Raw genomic sequence first — 22,142 nt, forward strand, 5'->3', positions numbered from 1 at the left:
TTTAAAGAAGCTATTTTTATCGAAAAATGATTTCAAATATACCAAAATTCATGATTTTTATTCTCTACAAATAGACATCCATATTGATATAGTTTTAAGATAAAATAAATTTTTTTTTTTTATATTTTCAACTATCGTTATTCATAAGTGAATAGAAATGAATCAGATTTTTACTACAATACATTCGTTATTCACTTATGAATAAAAACTATGATTAATTTTTTTTTACAATTTAAGTTTCATTCATATATGAATATAGCATATAATAAACATAGTATATTCATATTTAAAAATTAGACAATGCATTCACTTGTGAATATTACATAGTATATTCACTTGTGAATATTAGATGGTATATTCACTTATGAATATTAGATAATATTTTCATATCTGAATATTACATAGTATTACATGGTATATCACATGTGAATATTACATAGTATATTCACTTGTGAATATTACATGATATATTCACTTATAAATATGACACAGTATATTCACATATGAATATTACAAGGTATTTTCACAAATATATATAATTTTTATATGTTATTCACATATGAATAACATACAGACTTGCATATTTTTTGTTTTGTTTTAATAATTATATACTGATTCATGTGAGAAAACATATTCATATATGAATATAACGTGGTAATTTAGTTTATGCATTTCATCAAACAGTTGGAGTGCATACAATTTAATTTTTTTAAAAATGTTAAAAACATGATACTTTGACTATTTAAATCTTACAAAATAGTAGATTGATAGAGAATTATATGAATTTTAAAAAAAAAACGATTTGATCTTTTTCTTACCTCAATTTTGAAGTTTTATTTGATAATCGATGTTGAATGAATGATATGAAGTGGATTTTTTGTTGATTATCGATGATGTTGATCTAATGACGTTGGGAGTATAATTAATCGTAGATGTTGAAGATCTGATCGTATTCAAGCAGAATTGAAGGTTGGATTAAAAGAACAAAAAACGAATTTTTGTTGTTAATTGTTGAATCGTGTTGATAAACATGTTATTGACGAAGATCGATGATTGATTAACACTGGATGATGTTGATGATGGTTTAATTGAAGAAATCTAGATGATTGTTTAAGGTTGGAGGAGAAATTTGGATGATGAACGATCGATTAGAAATAGCTTTGAACTGTTATCTATTTCTATACAGTTACGTATTTGAGATTGAAGGTTATTATCATATTTACAAGTTTGCCACCGTGTCTTTTTATGTTTAGATAAATGAGTGACTGAGAATAATTCCCTCATTCTCAACATTTTTTATTTTCTCAATTGAACCTCTCTCTCTCTCTCTCTCTCCCTCTCCCTCTCTCTCTCTCTCTCTCTCTCTCTCTATATATATATATATATATATATATATATATATATATATATATATATATATATATATATATATATATATATATATATATATATATCGGGATCATTTCAAGAATCATATTGATTATTGAACGGAATATTGTCCAACCAACATCCTAAAATACATGCCTCCAACTACCCTCATACTATCCAAATCTCCACTAAACAATTTGACTAAGATTTTTATTTTATAAATTATTCCAAATTGTAGGTGTTTTTTTAATAAAGATATAAGTTTTTGAATTAAGGATAAATTAATATTTAGTGAAAGTTAATGTGTTATAAACTTATAATACCTTTTTACCACCATTTCCCAATGAAACTGTTGACTTATTTATTAGTTTGTCATTGAATTAAAATTTTGTTTTCCCCAATCCCCTTCGAACTAATGTTTCTTTATTATTGTTTTTTTTTCTGTAGTGTTAATTTGGTTTTATGAATCACACGTTTTATTTTTATTATCTTTATATTTTAAAAACCGGATATAGAATAAAATGGTTAATTGTTATTTATGGCCATAATATATCACATACAAATTTCGAAATATTTTCCCAACAATGCAAACTATTTTGATAACTATTATAAATGATTGACTTATGTGTATTAACTAATGAGTTTGAGATGAAAAAACTTTCTAAGATGGTGGCTACTTTTTTGAGAATAAATCTACCTTCTTATTAAAAGAATCTCATATGTCACGTGTCACCGACAACATCGATTTCCCTTCAATGTTAAATTCCATTTTTGCCCCTCCTTCATATCACACAGTCGATTACATGTACACGAAATCAATATAACGTTTCCGCTTATCATTCACATTCAACCTATCAGAAGGAGAATCAAAGGAGAAATCACGGAGTACTCACCGAAAATCTTCACTAAATTAGCATTATGAAGGTAATCCATTCCAATGTTTATTCGTCAACTCCCTATTTATTCCGATTTGTTTAAGGTAATTCCACAATTTTTAACCCTATTTTTTTTAGATACGCTTATCATCTGAACTCCTTTCATTTCTCCAGTCCTCTATCTGGCATCAGTGTGGTTCTGTTTTGTCTTTCAGTCCTCCTGTGTTTTCCTTCAATTTACTCGTCATGAAACTACATTTGATTCAAGGTTTGGACATTATTTTGTTTATTTTTTCGTTTTGTAACGATAATTTTATATCATCATCAAATTCGATTCCATTTATTTTGATAGCCACACATCCCATAAACGATATGAGGCTTTAATCTATCTTTGATGCTTTCATAATCTCGATTCTTTGTTGCTACTCTTTAGATTTCTTCTAATAGAGTTTCATCAAAGGATTATTATGATAGTAAAGTATCAATTTTTGTATTCAAGTTTTAATGAATCTATTTGGATTTATAATGAAATTTGATGTTTTTCATAGTTTTTTGAATGAGTTTAAGCTTTCTGAAATATTTGTTGTGTCCTGACTCCTCTCCTAATATGTCCCATTTTACTATTTAGTATGCCTACCTTGCCCTATAAAAAGACGACACCCTCCAGGGGATCTAGAATACGACTTGGTAAATCAAAGTTCGACATCTGAACTTCAATATTATATGGAATCACACTGTACTTGAAGGGTGTTCATGGAGTTGAATTTTATGGAAGCAAGAAAGTGATGATTACTAATAAAAAATGCACGCTACTTGAAGCAAGAAAGTTTTATTTTATAACAACAAAAATGCTATCTGCTACCAGTTGAAGAGCATTTTTGCATTGCAAAGATGTCTGTTGCCGATCAAGTTCTTTTTTAAAAGGGATTTTGTTTGTGAAATAAGATTTGCATGATATGTTTGGTGTTAATTGTTTATATTAATTTGGAATTTCAAACGATAATGTTCATTCTTACACTGAATTATGCTTCCAGATTAGAACCTGGAGATGGCTATACTCCTCTGATGAGCCAATTACTGTAGTTTGCAAAAGTTTTAGAATAGTTAGGAAAGGTAATGTTAAATGCAGAGAATTGGTGGTTATATATAGCTGGGGGTATATTGGTAAATTCTATTTTTCCATGTTTTGTTGTAGGTTTAGCCGGTGTTATGAAGGAAGAAATGACAGACGGGAAGACAAACATTTGGATTTGTAATCAATGGTTTATTGATTGATGATTGATAAGTGGTTTTATAGTTTGGTTATTGTTTTCTTATGTTTTATACTCACTGTGCTTGGCACACCTAGGCTGCCAGGGGATAATGGTTTCGCAGGCCTTAAATGTTCACTGACAAATGTAGGTAAAAACGTACTTGGCTCTCACTCAGTGGTCAACTTGGTCTCTCCTTTGATCATACTAATTTTTAAATATGGTAATTTAAGTGTTTTTTTATTTAGGTGAAATTAATTATATGTTGTATTTTTTTATGTTTAAAGGCGTATTTGGGGACAAAACTTGAATTTGAAGTGTATAATTTCATTGACTGAATGATATTGTGCTCACATACATTACTTTGTAGTATAATCCCTTCGATTGTGTTTTGTACACTTGGCTTGATTGGGCTATCTTTAACCGTTTGTATGTTTGTTTTTTAGGTGATAGAAATAAAAGTTCTTTATTACAGGTTTTTAATTTGTTTATAATGCTTTGGTATATGATCGTTTATATTTGTAACTGGTGTTGATTTCAAGATAAAAAAGAGTTTGATCAACTTGAATTTCAATATAAAAGTAAACAAAACTTATATCTTAATAGTTTAATAAAGTTTTATAACCCGTGGTTTCCACGGGTTGTAACCTAGTATAAAATATGAATAAGTTTTATGTTATGAAACTCGTGTTTAAAAAGTTATTACCATAAAAACGACATACGTTTCTAAAATATGTTGTTAAACAAAAATAGTCATAGCTTAAAAACTTTGTAACATCAAAAATCAATAACGTCTTTGAAATTGTTTTGAACATTGTGAAACTTATATAATAATAAAAACTAGATCATGACCCGCGTTAAACGTGGTGGAACACATAAAAAAATAAGATAAAATAACATAAAAAACTTTGTGTTAGTGATTATTATAATGCGTTAAAAAATAAAACGAAATGTCTGATTATCTATAATTGTTGAAGGACCTCTTTATAGACAACATTTTTTGTTTTGTTGGTTGGATGACCTTCCTCGTCATAAATGAGTACCTTCAAGCATTTTTTTACTTGTTACGCGAGATACAACTATATATAACTAACCACAAGTGAAGAATAGTATATATCAAACACTCAATACGATTATGGAATGAATAAATATAGTATAAAAATTGATTTGTGATGTCAAACAGTGGTGTAACAATATAAAATTATAAAATTTAACCGAAGCTTATAATATTATGTATAAAAGAACTATTAAAAACCTTTGTTAATGCAAGTTGAAGTGTAACAATAAAAAACTTATTTATATTGTTGTTGATCCTCATGCATTAAAACTACTTTTATGGCTTTCTCTTGAGTTTAGAATGGTGATGGATGATGGAAGATGGAAGCCCGCAGCAGAACGTCGACACATTGGTTGAAGAATTTTTTTTTTCGTTTTTGTGTTCTGTATGATATGTGATATTATGTAGTGTTAATAAGGATAAAATGCATAACCTCTTAATATAGGAATGTATCAAAGTAAATTAGGTAGGAAGCATATATTTTGAATAATTAAATGAATGGAAAGGATTAAAAAAATCGATCCAAAAATAATCTGGATGGTACCAAAGTTAATAAGATATTTAGAATACTTTTCATTTAAATAAATAAAGAGCATATAATACCAAATTTAATTAGACTCTTCAAATTTTTCTGGAATTATAATTATAATACTAGAATATTTTCGAATTATAATTAAAAGCTTAAAATATTTTTAAAAATCGATCCAAAAATAATCAGAATCATATCAAAGTTAATAAGATATTTAGAAGATTTTTCATTTAAATAAATAAAGAGCATATAATACCAAATTTAATTAGAGTCTTCAAATTTTTTCGAATTATAATTATAATCTTAGAATATTTTCGAATTACAATTAAAAGTTTAAAATATTTTCGAATTATAATTAATGTTAATAAGATTTATATATATATATATATATATATATATATATATATATATTAACAGTTTGAAAATTAGAATATGCAAATAAATATATTAAAATTTTAAAAATTATATAAAAGGGTGAATTGGAAATGAAAATACCAAGAACCGAAAAGAAATTCATGAACCCTGCTGAGATCTGTACAACTCATCAACTTCCTACATGGGTCACAACCAATAGATCTGCATTCTTACTGCAAATAACAAATCATAAAATCTTCATTATTTAATTTTTATAAAATTAGTGATTGATTTAGAAGCTAAAAAAGTTGAGATTTGTCAACTTACATAGATACAGAAGATCCAATTACTGTTTCAAACAAGCCACACAACAAAATGCCAATTCCCTAACAATAAAAGAAAAGACAAACATATTTGTCTTTTTTTTTATAAAAAACATTTAATTATGTTCAAAAGAATTATAATTACATGTCAACCAACACCACGACTTAAAATAGATGGAGGCAAGGGGATGACACTTTCATACCGTGAAACCGCAATGAATCCACCAGTTGACTGAATCAAAGAATTGAAACATGTAATAATATTAATTTGACATTTTAATAATATTAGCAAATAACGAAAAAAAAAGGTTTCCTTAAACCTACGGTTTTTAATTTTTTTTCGTTTTTTTTAAATGGTTGTATCCTGTAAACAATTGTATATATATTATGATTCTGTGTTTTTTTATCGAAAACTAAAAAAAATTACCGAAAAGATTACCAAAACCGTAAATTCAAATGAGCATAAAACCAAACAATGGCAATCGATACCACAACAGAAAATTTCTCAAAGATCCTTATAGTGAATGTATCAAATGAGGCAGATACTACACATAACCAAACAAACCAATTTTAGTACTTAATGAGGAAAGTCTTCTTTTCTTGACTTCTTGTATTAAGTCGTTCTATTCTTTCTTACTCATATATAGCTTACCAGATTAAGTGCATAGTAATGCATTAAATATGACATTATTATCCGTGACAAAACAACTACAAAGATGAGTTAAGGAAGCCCGATTTCGACATGTCTTGCAACCTAGAAAAGACAAGACAAGTTTAATTCATGTATTTTACCTAAACATATGATCATGAGAATAAATGATTTATTTATTTTTGTTATACTTACCCCGAGGAATCCAAATTCATAGAGCCCAAAACCAGCAAGGGCGACGAAAGGAGTAACAGAAAGAGGACTAAAAAATCTATAAAAATCTATAATGATGTTAAACAAAGAACACAAGAAAATAGAACAATCATAGTTGTGATAAGGGAAGTTTTCACAAAAACTACTACATTTTCAACATTTTATCCGAAAAACCACTACTTTTTTTTTCTTTAAGAAAAATCATTCATATTTCACAAAGTTAAAAAAATAAAACATTCATATTAACATTTTTTCTTCAAAAAACATCATTTTTTAGGAATACAATATAGTTGACCATGAAACAAAGTTTGTTAACCATTAAGGGTGAGAACGGTTCGGTCTGCTTTTGGATTTAGTAAAAAATTCGAACCATTCTCACCACGAGTTGTTAACAAACTCTGTTCCATGGTCAGAAATTTCGTTGTATTCTGAAGAAAAAAATGTTTTTAAAATAATAATGTTTTTTTATTAAGATTTATAAATATGAATGGTATTTCTGAAAGAAACGTATTGCTATATATATATATATATATATATATATATATATATATATATATATATATATACACCTCCTGTATCTCATCCCTTGTGATCCTTCCATATTCATTGTTGTCAGCCCTGTATTTAAAATAAATAAATAAATAAATCATTAGAGTTTGTTTACCAATAAAGAAAATAACATAAATTGATCAATTTTATCATCGGTGCGGTTGTTCGTGATTCATCTCATATTCTTATTCAAGAAATACAACGTTTAATTTTAATTAAACGCATAAAACAATTTGTAGCGTTTGCTTACGACCTCCAACCATCTTTCCCACATCTTTTACTTTTTTGGCGGGGACAAAAAACAACAACTTTAACCAGGGGCATTATGGTAATTTACACCTTCAAAGGTATAATTTTATTTTGACCAAGGACATTATGGTAATTTACACACATAAGAGATCAAGAATGCATAAGAGAGAGAGAGAGAGAGAGAGAGAGATCAAAAATGTGTCCCTATCCTATCATTCTTACATCTGGCAGGGACAAAAATTGAGAATTTTGACCAAGGGCATTATGGTAATTTAGACCTTCTGGTTCAAGAGTATAATTCTGACCAGGGGCATTATGATGGTAATTTACACACATAAAGAGATCAAGAATGTGTCCCAATCCCATCTTTCCAACATCTGTCAGGGACAAAAAATGAGAATTTTGAGCAGGGGCATTATGGTAATTTTATACCTTTTTGTTCAGAGGTCTAGCTTTGAATTTAGGGGCTTTCTCCCGTTCTTCTTTTTCTAATTCTTCAGTTGTTTTAATGGTTGGAGGTCGTGCTCTCACTAACGTTTGTAGTGGTGGTGTCTTAGGGAGGAGGGAGTCATTCCCTCCCAACCCACTGAATCCACTGCCACATCACTTTTTCTCTTTTATTTTTTTCATCTTTCCGAACCCACAACACACGGAAATCCTATCTTTTTGAACCCACTCAACCCACTCAATTAAAAAAAAATACAAAACAATCAAATGTAAAATCTTAATTAGCAATAGAGTTATCGGCGGTACCACTCCCGCTTCAACGAGTGGGTTGATTGGTTTCACTAACCCACTTCATCATCTCTCTCTACATTCTCTTTCTTATTTTCTCTTGTACCATGTGTTTTAAAACTTGTACCTTAGTTGTTTTGTATTTTTTTTAATTGAGTGGGTTGAGTGGGTTCAAAAAGATAGGATTTCCGTGTGTTGTGGGTTCGGAAAGATGAAGAAAAAATAAAAGAGAAAAATTGATGTGGTAGTGGGTTCGGTGGGTTGGGAGGGAACGACTCCCTCCTCCCTTAGGGGGGAAGGAGTCGTAGCGGGTTGGAGGAGAAGAGGGATAAGCGGGAGGAGAGTAAGATAGAAAGAGAAGGGTGCTTCGGTTTGAAGAACCCGCTGGAGGTTGAAACCAAAGAAGAAATTTGGGGAAGACGGGTTGGGAGGAATTCGGCTTGGGCGAGTTCGACTCCGTTCACCTTGGGTCCAGCGACTTGAGCGGGAGGAGATAAACGATTCCGTCCTCCCTTGGGTGTAGTAAGATATGGCTTCCATTTATGAACAACCTTCTAGAAAATAAAATAAAAAAAACAATCAGCCAAAATACTAAAGAAAAAAGGAAACAAATTTAAAAAAGTACCCAAAATACTAAAAAGTTCACCTGTGGGGCTGATTCATTTGACACAACAGTTGAAGTTTCTGCATTCTGATTGGCTCTTTCCATTGTCTGTAAATGAAATTCTTGGAATTCAGGAATCTGAGGTGTGCTTCTTTTCATTGCGGGTAATGTTGGAGCTTCGAGTATCTGTTGAAACAACATTTTTTTAACAAAAAGAAAAATCCATTTTTGATTTCTTGATTTAAAATTTAGAATGATATTTACTTATTACCTTTTTGTTGACTGGACGAGCCTTGAATTTTGGGATTTTGGCCATCAATTCTTCTTCGAGCTCTGCTGAACTTTTGAGTTTAATTGCTCGAATGCGTTATGATATTTCAAATGCGGGTTCTTTTGGTCTTGTCAGTGCTAGTTTTGACTTTCTTTGCATTATTTGATTGTTACTATCGGGACCCTATAAAGAAAAAAACATTATCAGATAAAATGAAATTATCGTTTAAGGTAAAAATTCAAGAAATTACAACATACTTTCACGTAAAGTACAATATGTGTTGTACAAATATTCGGTTGATTTTTCAATGTAACAAACTTATTTAGGGTTAAATACGAACATACTTTCATTGAAAACTAAAAACTCGATATTTAAGGTTAAAAGAAGTTAGAAGAAAAAAAAATTAAATGTAAGGTTAAAAAAACATCATTGAAAGTATTGTTCTAGAATTTTGTTGAGTTTTAAAGGTAACAAACTTATTTAGGGTTAAAAAAACTGTTGGAATCATTTATAAAATAGCTGCATATTTTCACTGAAAAAGTACAATGCTAAAAAATAACAACATACTTTAAGTACAATGCTATAATAGGAAAAAAAAAGGTTACATGTGAGACTGAAGAAGCACGAGGAGGCAGATTTAGATCCCTTGTGCCTGATTGAAATTTCCTCATCATTTCAGCCACAGAAACAAATGGAGTCTGTGCATGTTCACGAACATACATCTGTTCGTTTAAAGAAAAAATTTATGTCTTTTATATAAAAAGTTAATGTCATCAACTTTCTTATTATATACAAATGAGATTATGTTGGCATTATGTGAAATGACCACCGTACCATTAAACTGAGAAGTCATTTTTAAATTATACAATATTAAATAAATAATGGGTTAAACCGGTTACATAATAATGTGACAATTTATATTATGTTAATTTACATTTAAAGTCCCTCTGTTTTAGTGAAAGTTGCTATCATATCCAAAACTAATTTTTCAATTGAACATTTTTTTGTAAGTACTATTGTCCCTTATTAGTTATTAGTGATGTACATTTATAATTATTCCCTTATTTGTTGTTTTTTTTTAATATACAAATAATATTTGAAATTTATTTCATAAAACATAAAATGATTATCCTCTAATAAAATATTAAATTCATCACCTTTTTCACTTTCGGATTCAGCTTCTTTGAATTCATCCTCATCCACATGCTCTTTTCCCGCACCGGAACCACCTTCCCCCTTCGCTAATATTTCCAGTTCATGATCATCATCATGAACATATTTGATATATCCAAAAGTTTGACTCAATTTAGGTACTTTAAACTCTCCTTCTACTGTTTCTTACGATTTAGATCCCTCTGGTTTCATTCGTAGAAAAGTAGTAATTTTCTGCTTTTCCTTTTTTTCAGATTCACAGCTTTTCACTGCTGCTTCTTTAGCTCTTGATTCCCTATCATCATCGGAACCACCTTCCTCAGCCTGCTGCTTCCATTTTTCCGATTCACCGGATTCCTTCAGCATGGCTTTTTCTGCTTCTTTAAGTTCAAAATACTCACGCCAACAAGGTTCGTTAAACTCCCGCCACAATTCCTCTTGTGTTGCAGAAGCTTCCGCAGGCTGCACTCATACAACAAATTAAAACCTTAATATATATATATATATATATATATATATATATATATATATATATATATATATATATATATATATAAACTTAATTATAAATTAAGAACAGAGTTGCAAAACTCGGCCTACTCGGCCGATTACTCGGAATCGCCCTCCACCGAGGCGAGTAATGTGAACTCGTCAAAAAAACTCGGATTAAGTCAAACTCGATCAAAAATCGGTCAACATTTGTCTAACTCGGGCCTACTCGGTATTACTCGGTCTTACTCGGTCAAACTCGGCCAACTCGGTCAAAATCGGTCAAACTCGGTCAAATGGTCAAAATTGTCATAAAAAGAGAAAAAAATCAAAAATTTCAAGATTAATATGTATAATACACTTAATGATTTATTATTTAACACACACATGTGATTATTACTACATATATATCTTAAATGTTCAGTAATTGTTTATGAAGTGAGACATTTGTGTGTATTTCAGTTTTTATGTATTCACATGTATCTAATTTTGTTATATATTTCAATCAAATTATGATTTTAACTTATGATTTTGACATATATAATTTTCCTAAAAATATTTCTATATGAATTACTGAATCCAAGTACTTCCCGAGTACTCCTGAGTACTCGCTACTCCCCAGTCGGCCGAGTAGGTACCGAGTAGCGAGTTCTACAACCTTGATTAAGAACAATAGATTAGTCACCTCATAGGTTATTGCTCGAATTAATTTGATGGCTTTGATGACATTCTCACGTGGACCAAATATGTTGATTAATTTATCCTGTTTAGAACCACATAGATTTCATATATAGCATTGTTAAATGACCAAAATACCCCTCTGTTTGATCCCTTTAACACTATAACCTTGTCAAAAATGCAACATCTGTTTGACATAAGGTATGTGCTTGTAGGAAGGAACAAACCCAGTTGTCATTTGATCACAGGATCAAAGGAAGAAGCTCTTATCTGGACAAAAGCTAACAATCAGAGATGGTGATATAATAGAACTAATCTTTGGCACTACTTATTTAAATATAAAGCTCTTTATGATGTAAGAAAAAAGTCTTCACCAAACAAATAGAAAAGACCTTTAACTGAAGGAGTTCAAGATGAGCCACTTGCACAAAAGAGATTGCCACAAGTTTCTGAAGATGAGGTCATTGGTAGAAGATTACAGGTACTTTTCTTATAGTACTGTAGCTTCACTTGTTTAAGTTGTTTTTTTCTTTTCGAATTAATGGACTTAATGGGGACAACACTTAATCTGGACAAATAAACAATGGTGTTTCTTTTTGATTTGTTAGGCTGGAGGGAGTGGTGCCACCGAAACCGCACTCCCTCCCCCGCCACATAAGCGTCATGTCATTTTTTACCACACAAGTATGGTTTCTTGCCACACTTTTATTTTCTTTTATTTTTGTTTTTTTTAACTATTTTAATTTAATAAAACTTCTTTTTTTTTAACTATTTTAATTTAATAAAACTTATATTTTAATAAAAAAACATAATTTTTCATTACTTGAAAATTAAAAAAAACATTACATTGCATTACCAAAAAAAAACACGAAAACCACACACATGACATTTAAATAATCCTAGAAACTTAAAAAACACAAATAAAATAACCAAAGCAAACTACATAAAGTCGTTCTCCGAGAACTCGTCTTCGGGGTCATCCGGTGGATCCAAATTAAGGTTAATGTTTTGAACCCCGTAAATGTGTTCCACCAAGTCATTGCGAAGATTGTGAAATGTTTCAGTGCAACGTATCTCTGCTCTCCTGTTTATATACTATTCGCCACCAATTTCTATTAGATGTGTCTCTGGTATGGTTTCTTCCTCGTCAAACGCACATATCGCTCTTCCTTCGTCTTCAATAATCATGTTATGCAATATGAGACATGTATACATGATTTCTTGAAGTTTTTCCTCGCCTAAATAAGTTGCTGGTTTTTTCAATATGAACCACTGTTTCTTTAGAGCTCCAAAAGCATGCTCAACATCCTTCCTAGCTCTTTCTTGAGCTCTCTTGAATTTCTTTCGTCTAGAACCATGTGGACACGTAAACGATTTAACAAACACATCATACTCAGGATAGATTCCATCGACCAGATAATAACCATACTTATATGGCGTTCCACGCACTTGAAAAGAAGAATCTGGTGCAGATCCATCGTATATGTTGTTAAATATTGGTGAACGATTAAGAACGTTGATGTCGTTAATCGAACCAGGAGAACCAAAAAAAAGCATGCCAAATCCACATATCTTGTGATGCAACTGCTTCAAGTATGACCGTTGGGTGACCATGATCACCTCGGGTAAATTGCCCATGATATGATGTAGGGCAATTTTCCCATGCCCAATGGAGACAATCTAAGCTTCCTAGAATTCCAGGAAACCCATGCACACTAGCATGATGAGCTTGCAATTGCAGGATGTCATTACGTGTAGGCTTACGTAAATATTTTGGACCATAAAATTGAATCACAGTTTTGTAGAAAAAATGGAGACTGTCTCGTGCGATCCTAGCAGACATCCTAAAACTTTCGTCTAACGCATCAGGCGGAATGCCATATGTTAACTGACGAAGTGCGGCCGTGCATTTTTGTAAGGGAGTGAAACCGGGTGTACCTCTAGCATCGTAGCGTTGTTGAAAAAAGCTGCACTCCCTCGTTACATCTTCAACTATACGTTCGTATAAACCTTTGAGCATTCTGAAGCGCCTACGGAAATAATGCCCTTGATAAGTGGTATTCTCTGCAAAATAGTCTTGCACCAAACGTTGGTTGGCTTCTTCACGATTTATGCAAATATATCTTTGTGTTCTCCGTTGAGAACTTGCAGCTGCGTTGTTACATACAATGTTGTATGTTTGTTCCGCCATTTGAACGCACGCAATAGCGGTATAAAAAATAGTCTGAAATTCTTCAGAAGATGAAGAAGATGACATTTTTGAGAGAGTGGTGATTTTTTTTTTAAAAATTTTGAGAGAGATAAGAGATTGTGTTGTGAAAAACAAATGAAGTTGATATGCGGTCAATACACCCATCAACCAATCACCAAACACGGCACTAAAGGACCACACTGCGGTCAAACGCGCAAGACTGCAGTCTGGGGGCGGTGTGTGCGGTCCAGGTGGCACAAACCGCGGTCCCAGACCGCAGCCACACCGTATAGCCTTATGGCTCATACAATGGTATTACTAATAGGGAAATTCCTTTTTTTATGGTTTATTAAATCTATATGATATATGTTTATGTATTCCTCTTTTACATACAGACTGAGCTGAATGAAGATACCCAAGATACAAAGAACCCTACTGAGGCAATCCGCAATTTCAAGCCCTTAGAAGATAAAATACCACAAACCTTTCAGACTTATGCGAGTCACAGGAACAATTTTTATAAACAAGAATTACTTGCACTATTTCACGCATTTTATATTCAACATCAGAAGCAAGAGCTAATGCAGCATCTGGACTCTAGAGACAAATTATTTATGCCAATGCTCTGTGTTATGACCTCAACTGTCTCCTGTGGTACGATGCTCATTTTTCCTCTCTTTAATACAGTTTCATCCAACTCTAGGGAATTCAAGAATAGCAGAAGAATCAATTTCACGGAACGCAGATGGCCTTACAGAAAAGAGATGGAGGTACCGATTTGTGGTATCGATTCGATGATGACACATAGGATCGATTCGATAGGGTTACGTTTTCTGGTATAGATTGAAGGAATGGATTAAGGTTTACAACAAAAGAGATGGAGATACTTGAATTAGAAAACTAAGAAGATGATGGCGATGTTGATATATGCTCTTGGCATCTGTTCGACTAACAAAAAAACGCCCAAAAAAATTCAAAACCACGATGTGTATCTATGATCGAAAACCAAAAATAGAAATCAGAAGGGATGGTCAGTTACCTTCTTGTAGGTTGTACTGGCAGCATATATTGACGGTGGTGTTAACAAACGGCTACCAGAGACTCAAGAGATAAATGTGAGACATAGGAGATATGCTTTAAGGGGGTGTTTGGATAAATAGTTTTTAGCTTATTAGCTTATTGCTTATTTGCTTATTGCGGTGGGAATAAATACTTTTTTAAAATGTGTTTGGATTAGCTTATTGCGGTGGGAATAAGCAATAAGAAATAAGCATTTTAAGTGTTTGGCAAACAAAACAGCTTATATGAGTAAAATGACCAATAAACAATAAGCATTCCCCCATTGCTTGTTAAAATCAGCTTATTTAGCTTATTCCTACCGCAATAAGCTGATTTTTAAAGACTTCTATCCAAACACTTAAATTTGCTTATTGCGGTGGGATTAAGCAATAAGCAATAAACAACCTATTTTTTTCCTATCCAAACACCCCCTAAGAGCCTTTGACGATGGTTGATTGTGTGAAGAGAAAACCGAGGAATGAAATTAGGTATGAAACATAAGAGGTAAATTGAGGCGCGTGTATATTTGAAAGATGATGTCATCGATCCAAAGGCGGAGACAATAAGAGTGAAATATAATAAGGTCTTTATTTCTTCAATTTAGAATTTAAGGTTTTCTTTTAATAATATTTAAAGATAACGATTTTAAAGAGAATAAAAACTTAATGGAAAAGAAAACAATTAATAGTTCAACCAATAGAATTATGAATAAGTACTTTGTTTTACTTTTTCCATTTATTTTCGACGTCAATAGACGTGGATTGAAATCGCACATATAATTAAAGATATCATTAATTCAAAGACGGAGACTTTAAACCAAATTAAGTTATATGTTATGGCTTTTGGATAACTTGAAACTTGAAACTGAATCCGATTCCTTAACCTTATTCTCAAACTAGACATTCCAATCTCCTTCTTTAGTCAAGAATCCCTCCTCTTATCTCTTTCCTCTTTCCTCTTTCTTCAGAAGACTCTTTTCTGAAAGTCCATTTTCCAAACAGAATTATTAGCACTTTCTATTTCTGTCACGACACCAAAAAATCCACATTTCTTATCTGTTCAAATCAGCCAAAGTGGGTGAGAATACTTAAACCCGTGAACGAATTTCACCTTCTTCCAACAACACCTAAACAAGTTCCAACTTTTCTTGAATATTTTCGAGCTTTTGATCATATACCCACATAGAGAATATCCATAAACTTACACTCAATCCTTGTTTCTTGTTTGAATAAACCAAATGTCTCTTGTTCATTGCACCTGCATTTCTCACCTTCATCAAGAATGGTAAAAAGATCATAGTATTTTTCTTGAGAAGTTTCGATCTTTCTGAACATGGGTATATGATTGTTTTTTATTCCTTGAGCTTTTTATTATATACCCATGTCGAACTAGCATCTTAGACACCACACCGATTGCCATTTTACCCTTTTTTATGGGTTTGAATGTTCTTGATTCTTTGAGCTTTTGATCGTATACCCACATGGAGAAGGGCCACAAGCTTATTCTTATTGCGACTTCATCAATTTCGTTGGTTGTATTCATTTTCCTGGGTTTGATTTGTGTCTGTAGAAGAAAAGGGTCCAGAAATGATGAATCTCGAGACACAGAATCAAGCTTTGAAAGTAGTAAAGAAATGGAAATAAATGGGAATTTAATAAGGTTTAATGGTGATGAAGATCTGACTTGTGCTGATATACTCGATGCCCCTGGTGAAGTTATTGGGAAATCAAAATACGGGACTTTGTACAAAGCTAATTTGGCAACGAATAATTCAATCGTATGTTTGAGATTCTTGAGACCAACTTGTACAGAAAAGGTACAAGATTTGATGCCTATGCTACAACTTATGGGGTCAATTCAGCATCCTAATTTAGTTCCTCTTTGTGGGTTCTATTCTGGGCGTAGAGGTGAAAAGCTTCTTGTTCATCCCTTTTATGAGATGGGAAATTTGGCTCAATTCATCAAAGGTAATCTTTTTTATTTTCTACCCTTCTGTTTTTTCTTTTTTGAGTTACTAACTTTTTTCAAAATTTTTGGCAGATGGAAAAGACGAATGTCATAAATGGACAGTCATTTGTAGGATATCGATGGGGATTGCTAGAGGATTAGATTATCTACATACGGGATTTCAAAAGCCGATAATCCATGGAAATCTCAAGTCAAAGAACATACTCTTGGGTCAAAATCACCAACCATTTGTGTCGGATTTTGGTCTACACACTTTCTTGAAACAAGATGCAGCTCAAGAAATGCTAGATGAAGCTGATATTGAAGGGTATAAAGCACCTGAATTGATGAAAATGGAAGAAACGAATGAGGCGACTGATATTTACAACTTTGGAGTGATTTTACTAGAATTACTTACGGGAAAGGAAGCAGTGAACAAGAAAGGAAACCCTAATCAAGATTCTTATTTGGCAACCACGTTGAGGATTGCAATCTTGGATAACCGGATATCAGATTTGTATCATACTGATATTCTGGTTGATGAAGATAATGGTGATGGAAGTTTGATGAATGAAGAACGTGTTCTTGGATTGTTCAGGATGGCAATGGATTGTTGTTCTCCATCGCCTTCTCTCAGGCCTGATATAAAGCAAATTTGTAAGAAACTTGAAGAAATTTGACAGGGACTATCATGATCATGTTTGAAATAGCCCATAATCTTGACAATTTAAAGATTCAAAGATTAGTGTTCCATGATGCATAAGAGGATTGGTTTCTTGAAATGGTGGGATTTGATAGAGATGATTTATAAGGTCAGATCTGAGAAGAATCTTGTGAGAGCATCAATGGAACAGGATGCCTACATCCATGGAGTTGATGCAAATATAACTATATAAGGGAAAAGACAACCTTTTAACAAAAACTTAAATTTTTGTAATCTTTGGTATGGATAAAAAGAGGATTTGTGTTATTTGGAGGATTTGTTGTAAATTGAATTGAGCTAACAACGCTTAAAGTCAGCTAACTGTAACTAGAAATACGATTGATTTTGTTCAAAAAAATATGAAATTTATATAAGTTAGGTATTTAAGTAATGATGTTTTGAATGTTGAAAGAATAGTTGCTAGCATCGGCACATTTGAAAGATTAAAAAAGTTGGATGCTTTGCTTTGATCTCATTGTTAGAGAAGTAGGGGAAGGAATATCAACAAGTAACTTGGATAATTTCAAAGATTGTGTGTAAAATTTTCAAAATCTGTATTTCGACCCTATTGCTTGGGGTATCATGAAATCAAATTTAGGATAATCCAGGAAAAACGTATATTAATTCCAAACAACTTAAATATACAAACACAAAAATACCTTGTTTTATGCTGAGACAAACATTGCAACAAAAAAAAATGTAATTTATATGTAAAAGTTCTCTGCAAACGAGCCACACATATATATACTTGGCAGTTATTTGGTGGGAAAAATTGTGTATCTTGGAAACAAATACAACCATTCGAATTTTAGTCGGATTGCTGCTAGGGTTTAATAATTATTTATCAATACTTGATGGTTTAATTAGGAACCAATAGAGATAAACTTATTTTGTAATAAACCAAAAGCTTTAAATTAAGAAGAGAATGATATAAAGACAGTTATCTTAATTAGATAATTACTTAGTTTAAATGATGTTTGGATATCAACCAAATCTCTAAGAATTGTACAAGTATAAAAAGCATTCAAATTTTTACGAATAAAGAGAATTTCAAACCCTAGTACATGTTGCGTGAATTTTATGAACTTAAATCCAGTGAGTAGATTTTTGCTAGTTGATACTATTGATTTTTAATTTTGATTAAATTATGTTGGTATCATTATGAGTAGGAAAGCCCTTTCGAAACATTTTCTTTTGTGTTATCAAATTCTTTAGAGATTTATCCAATGTAAATGTAACAAAATACCAAGTTTCACAACAAAACCTAAACAAGAAATTAAAAATTATTTAATAATTTCTCTACCGTTAATCTGTTGGAAAAATCCAGAAATAGAGCTACGTTACCATATTCTCTAGTCCACCAAAAACTCCTACACCAGCAGCCTTATTGGCGTTTGTTCTGCTGACTCGTCATCCTACTTTAGTCAATGGTCTATTTTCTTGCCTACTGTCACTTTCCCCCACAAAAGAACTCGAATGATCACGTCTTTCTCTCTTTCTCTCTCTAAAAGCTTTTGATTTTAGCTGTTCCTCAAGATTCGTTGCGAGAAATCTTAGTATCGATTAACCGCAAATCGGAAGGTAAACCCTCAATTCATGTATTCTGTTTTCGCAACTATCTAGGGTTTCGTTCTTCGTAAGTTTTTGATCTTTACTGTTTAATGATATCTGTTGTTATACATATGCGTTTTTATATATATGTTTGAAGATTGATTTCTTGCTTTCAGTTTTTTTGTTTATACAAACACATTTCATCATTGAATAAGAATACAAGTGGTGTGAGTAATCGGTTCTTCAGTTTCTTGACTCCTTTTTTTTTCCTGTGTAATTCGAAGTTTTCTGGCGATCATTGATGTGATTTTCTTCGTTTGATATTGAAAATTTGAAATTGATTTAGTGTTCCAAGAGTACTTAGGTACGCTGTGTGGATATTTGAAAGCAATTGTAACAAGCCGATGATCATGTTACTTTCTTTTTCAAATTAGAGAGATTTAAATTGTAAAAACTGCTCTTTTCTCAAGATTGTTTGTCTAGTGATCAAGAAATTACATGCTGTTTGGCTGGCTTTGCCCGAGACATATGAAAGTTAATATACATCGTCTGGAACTTTGATCCTATCTTTAGTGATAAAAGCTCTTGTCAACATATAGTCACGAAAGATTAACCTTGCTAATTACTTATTCTATTTACTGATTGTTTATATTTCTTTTGCATTGGTGTAAAAGAAATCAGCTTAATGCCTTCAGTCGTTTCGCCTCAATGGCAAGAGAAGGCCAGTGGTTTCTTCTCATCTTCAGGTAACTTAACTTAACTTATGTCCTCCTTCACTTGATAATTCTGATTTTTTCTTCATAAATTAAACAAATGATGCAGGGATAAAACTGAAAGAAGCTGGACAGTCTGCAGGAACATTTGTTGGTGAAGTTGCTAAAGATGCAAAAGGCAATGTTTCAGAAGCTGCAGGAAAGTTTGGCTCTGTGGTGAAAAACAGATGGTCTCTTTTTCAACAGCCATCAACAAGGCAAGCAATGCAGGAAAAACTTGTCAATGCTGCTGCTACTACAAGCTTCTTTCTAAGAAAAGGTGTTTCAGAGACAAAAGAGAAAGTTGTTGTAGGGAAAATTAAAGTAGAAGAGGTAACTACTAACTACTAAATAGTAATCCACCTTTAATTATTTATGGTTTAATTTTATGATTGACTTTTCTCCAGGTGGCAAAGAAGACTGCCCAAAAGAGCAAAACTCTGTTGACTGATATTGAAAGATGGCAAAAGGGTGTTGCAAGCACTGATGGTAAGTTTGTTTTTTACATAAATAGTCAAAGAAAAGTCTTTTAAATTGACATGAAATTGTTTTGTTCAGTGTTTGGTGTTCCAATAGAGGTTACAGTACAGAGGCAAGAATCCAGCAAGCCTGTTCCTTTTCTGTTAATCAAATGTGCAGATTATCTTGTATTATCAGGATTAAACTCACCTGATTTATTCAAGTCTGAAGGAAACAAGAAAGCCATTCAGCAGTTGGTGTCATTATACAACCAGGGTAAGGGTACCAACTCTACTCCAAATTTCATCTATCTTTTTTATATAATTCGTTGTGATTTGTGAAAACTGAAATGTAAATGTAATTAACTAATTACAACAGACTTGAATGCACCACTACCTGAAAATGTGAACCCAATTGACGTTGCTGCCCTTGTGAAGTGCTACCTTGCGAGCCTTCCTCAGCCATTAATCACTCCAGACCTCCACAATGAAGTGCGTGGGGCCCGTTCCAGCATCCCACTAATGAGAAGCATATTGAAAAAGCTTCCCACAGTCAATTACATGACACTTGAACTCATTACTGCTTTATTGCTACGTGTTAGCAAGAAGTCGCTTCTCAACAAGGTCCTCTCTCTCTCTCTCTCTCTCTCTCTCTCTCTCTCTTTTACAAATAAATAAATCATTAGGCGTTGTAGTAATCATAAATTTTTTTAGATGGATGCTGGAAGCCTTGCTATGGAGATGGCTCCTATCATTATGTGGCAGAAGGGACAACCACCAGAAACTTATAAACAGTTCTGGAATCAGCCTTCAAAGACTCAATCCAATGCAAATCTTGATTCTGTACAAAACTATAACGAATGGGATATGCTTGCAGGTTTGTGTTCTCTAATGCAAGGAATAACAATATGCTTTTCTTCATTTGTTTATTAAACCATATTCTACTTTTAAGCTGTAAACTGTACATCTTTTTCTACTCATAATGATGCTATAATATATAGTATTATGTCAATGCATTTAGCCTAGAATCTGGGAGTTAATTTTAATTTTTTTTTTTTTTTTATTGGTGTAAAAAATTCCATCCAGATGAGAGTGAAGATTCAGATGTATCCTCAGCAATCCCATTGGATGATGGGGTGCGAATTGACTTCAGTGGCATAGAGGTTTTACAGTGTCTAATAGAACATCACAATGCCATTTTCACTGATGCAAACGAGACCGTTTGGAGGTGACTCATATCTTCTTTATCATTTTAAAATTTGATTCAATTTTCTCATCAATAAAATTCATTCTCTCATATCATCAAACTTACCATAAACTGGAGCTTTTCTTTTTGGATTGATGGTGATTTGTATATTCTATTCTGTCAAGTTCATTACATAATGTTTTTAGGTTAGGAATGTATGCAAAGCAAATGTTTCTTTTACAAGTTTGTATATTATAAAGGTTATGATGTTTGGTTTTCCTTTTTGTGCGGTTTATGTGGTTTGAGCCTAATATATTTAGAAATCAAATTACAGGTAACCAATATACTACGAATTTGTGCATAACAAGTGTAACATTTTATTAAACTTGGATTTATAATTTGCAACCTTTTCTCATTTTCTTGGATTGAATATTAAGTTGGCATAATGCATGCAGTATTTTTGTATATTATTTGTCTCTGATGATTACTAGTTAGATGACACAATATCCTTTTGTACAACTTATAAGTCTGATTAATAATGTAACTTTTAGTAAGATGTTTAATTAGAGGCAATGTTTTAATACTGTATCATCGATAATTGTTATGATGATCACAATAATCAAAATAGACAGATAGTTTTAAGTTGTGACACTAAATTTTTCGGTACAAAATCATCAATATTTATATTCAATGGTTACACGTGCAATCTCTGAAAGTTAAAGATATACTATAAAAGATAGATATAACAAAGTAAAGAAGTCTACATTGATAGTATAGTGATCGGTTTAGAAAGTTGAATTGCAAGCGGCAATTTTCTCTAGTCCCATGTAGTTGGTGGAAAAACCTACAATACGTTTAAAAGGTTTTTCTTACCTTAAGCCTTCGAATGCTTTAGACTGTAGTGGAGGATAAGGTATGGGTCAAGCCCACAAATATGAACAGACGGAATG

The 22,142-nt window shown here is 32.0% G+C and overlaps 4 protein-coding genes and 3 long non-coding RNA genes across 12 annotated transcripts; 4 read left to right on the plus strand and 3 right to left on the minus strand.

Moving 5' to 3' along the window:
• The first annotated feature begins 2,151 nt into the window (after window positions 1-2,151).
• LOC145128760 (uncharacterized) lies at window positions 2,152-3,850 on the plus strand. Of its 4 annotated transcripts, none has more exons than XR_013717091.1 (4): window positions 2,152-2,347; window positions 2,418-2,511; window positions 2,872-3,356; window positions 3,439-3,850. It is a non-coding gene; the product is annotated as an uncharacterized LOC145128760 (long non-coding RNA). The 4 variants fall into 4 exon arrangements; XR_013717089.1 differs by having other exon boundaries at window positions 2,153-2,292; XR_013717092.1 differs by having other exon boundaries at window positions 2,154-2,347; window positions 3,278-3,356.
• Window positions 3,851-4,811: 961 nt separating this feature from the next.
• LOC145129394 (uncharacterized) lies at window positions 4,812-5,955 on the minus strand. The gene is made up of 3 exons (XR_013717475.1): window positions 5,761-5,955; window positions 5,575-5,666; window positions 4,812-4,933 (listed from the first exon to the last, which is right to left on the minus strand). It is a non-coding gene; the product is annotated as an uncharacterized LOC145129394 (long non-coding RNA).
• A 1,201-nt stretch (window positions 5,956-7,156) lies between these two features.
• Window positions 7,157-10,635, minus strand: LOC145134095 (protein TPX2-like). 2 transcript variants are annotated; one of them, XM_079069010.1, is made up of 6 exons: window positions 10,184-10,635; window positions 9,632-9,748; window positions 9,027-9,209; window positions 8,798-8,941; window positions 7,849-8,702; window positions 7,157-7,236 (listed from the first exon to the last, which is right to left on the minus strand). In XM_079069010.1, the coding sequence occupies exons 3-5, from the start codon at window positions 9,069-9,071 to the stop codon at window positions 8,439-8,441; spliced, it is 453 nt and encodes a 150-aa protein (XP_078925136.1). In that variant the 5' UTR covers window positions 9,072-9,209; window positions 9,632-9,748; window positions 10,184-10,635; the 3' UTR covers window positions 7,157-7,236; window positions 7,849-8,438. The 2 variants fall into 2 exon arrangements, with proteins under 2 accessions (XP_078925136.1, XP_078925135.1); XM_079069009.1 differs by having other exon boundaries at window positions 7,849-8,705.
• Window positions 10,210-11,861, plus strand: LOC145134096 (uncharacterized). The gene is made up of 3 exons (XR_013718908.1): window positions 10,210-10,336; window positions 10,433-10,588; window positions 11,561-11,861. It is a non-coding gene; the product is annotated as an uncharacterized LOC145134096 (long non-coding RNA).
• A 579-nt stretch (window positions 11,862-12,440) lies between these two features.
• On the minus strand, window positions 12,441-12,983 carry LOC145130225 (uncharacterized). Its single transcript, XM_079065061.1, has one exon. It carries the CDS (start codon window positions 12,981-12,983, stop codon window positions 12,441-12,443), a length of 543 nt encoding a protein of 180 aa, XP_078921187.1.
• Window positions 12,984-15,302: 2,319 nt separating this feature from the next.
• LOC145133443 (putative kinase-like protein TMKL1) lies at window positions 15,303-17,541 on the plus strand. Its single transcript, XM_079068388.1, has 2 exons — window positions 15,303-16,562; window positions 16,636-17,541. Exons 1-2 carry the CDS (start codon window positions 16,076-16,078, stop codon window positions 17,220-17,222), a joined length of 1,074 nt encoding a protein of 357 aa, XP_078924514.1. The 5' UTR covers window positions 15,303-16,075; the 3' UTR covers window positions 17,223-17,541.
• A 1,136-nt stretch (window positions 17,542-18,677) lies between these two features.
• Window positions 18,678-21,471, plus strand: LOC145134735 (putative Rho GTPase-activating protein At5g61530). 2 transcript variants are annotated; one of them, XM_079069571.1, is made up of 8 exons: window positions 18,678-18,826; window positions 19,471-19,542; window positions 19,619-19,881; window positions 19,956-20,037; window positions 20,107-20,283; window positions 20,386-20,630; window positions 20,721-20,883; window positions 21,093-21,471. In XM_079069571.1, the coding sequence occupies exons 2-8, from the start codon at window positions 19,482-19,484 to the stop codon at window positions 21,236-21,238; spliced, it is 1,137 nt and encodes a 378-aa protein (XP_078925697.1). In that variant the 5' UTR covers window positions 18,678-18,826; window positions 19,471-19,481; the 3' UTR covers window positions 21,239-21,471. The 2 variants fall into 2 exon arrangements, with proteins under 2 accessions (XP_078925697.1, XP_078925698.1); XM_079069572.1 differs by having other exon boundaries at window positions 18,687-18,826; window positions 19,478-19,542.
• Window positions 21,472-22,142: the final 671 nt, after the last annotated feature.

Source organism: Lactuca virosa, chromosome 8, assembly GCF_052849685.1.
Source record: "Lactuca virosa cultivar CGN04683 chromosome 8, Lactuca_virosa_CGN04683_v6, whole genome shotgun sequence".
In the NCBI taxonomy this organism is placed as follows: Eukaryota; Viridiplantae; Streptophyta; class Magnoliopsida; order Asterales; family Asteraceae; genus Lactuca; species Lactuca virosa.

Excerpts from the sequence above, each read along its gene's own strand:
- LOC145130225 (XM_079065061.1), bottom strand. The coding sequence starts at position 12,983 with ATGGGCAATTTACCCGAGGTGATCATGGTCACCCAACGGTCATACTTG.
- LOC145134735 (XM_079069571.1), top strand. The coding sequence starts at position 19,482 with ATGCCTTCAGTCGTTTCGCCTCAATGGCAAGAGAAGGCCAGTGGTTTC. Across the intron at positions 19,543-19,618 it reads TGGTTTCTTCTCATCTTCAG|GGATAAAACTGAAAGAAGCT; the intron begins GTAACTTAACTT and ends CAAATGATGCAG. Across the intron at positions 20,038-20,106 it reads GGGTGTTGCAAGCACTGATG|TGTTTGGTGTTCCAATAGAG; the intron begins GTAAGTTTGTTT and ends TGTTTTGTTCAG.
- LOC145133443 (XM_079068388.1), top strand. The coding sequence starts at position 16,076 with ATGGAGAAGGGCCACAAGCTTATTCTTATTGCGACTTCATCAATTTCG. Across the intron at positions 16,563-16,635 it reads TTTGGCTCAATTCATCAAAG|ATGGAAAAGACGAATGTCAT; the intron begins GTAATCTTTTTT and ends AATTTTTGGCAG.
- LOC145134095 (XM_079069009.1), bottom strand. The coding sequence starts at position 9,071 with ATGGCCAAAATCCCAAAATTCAAGGCTCGTCCAGTCAACAAAAAG. Across the intron at positions 8,942-9,026 it reads CTCGTCCAGTCAACAAAAAG|ATACTCGAAGCTCCAACATT; the intron begins GTAATAAGTAAA and ends TTGTTTCAACAG. Across the intron at positions 8,706-8,797 it reads CAAATGAATCAGCCCCACAG|AAGGTTGTTCATAAATGGAA; the intron begins GTGAACTTTTTA and ends TTTATTTTCTAG.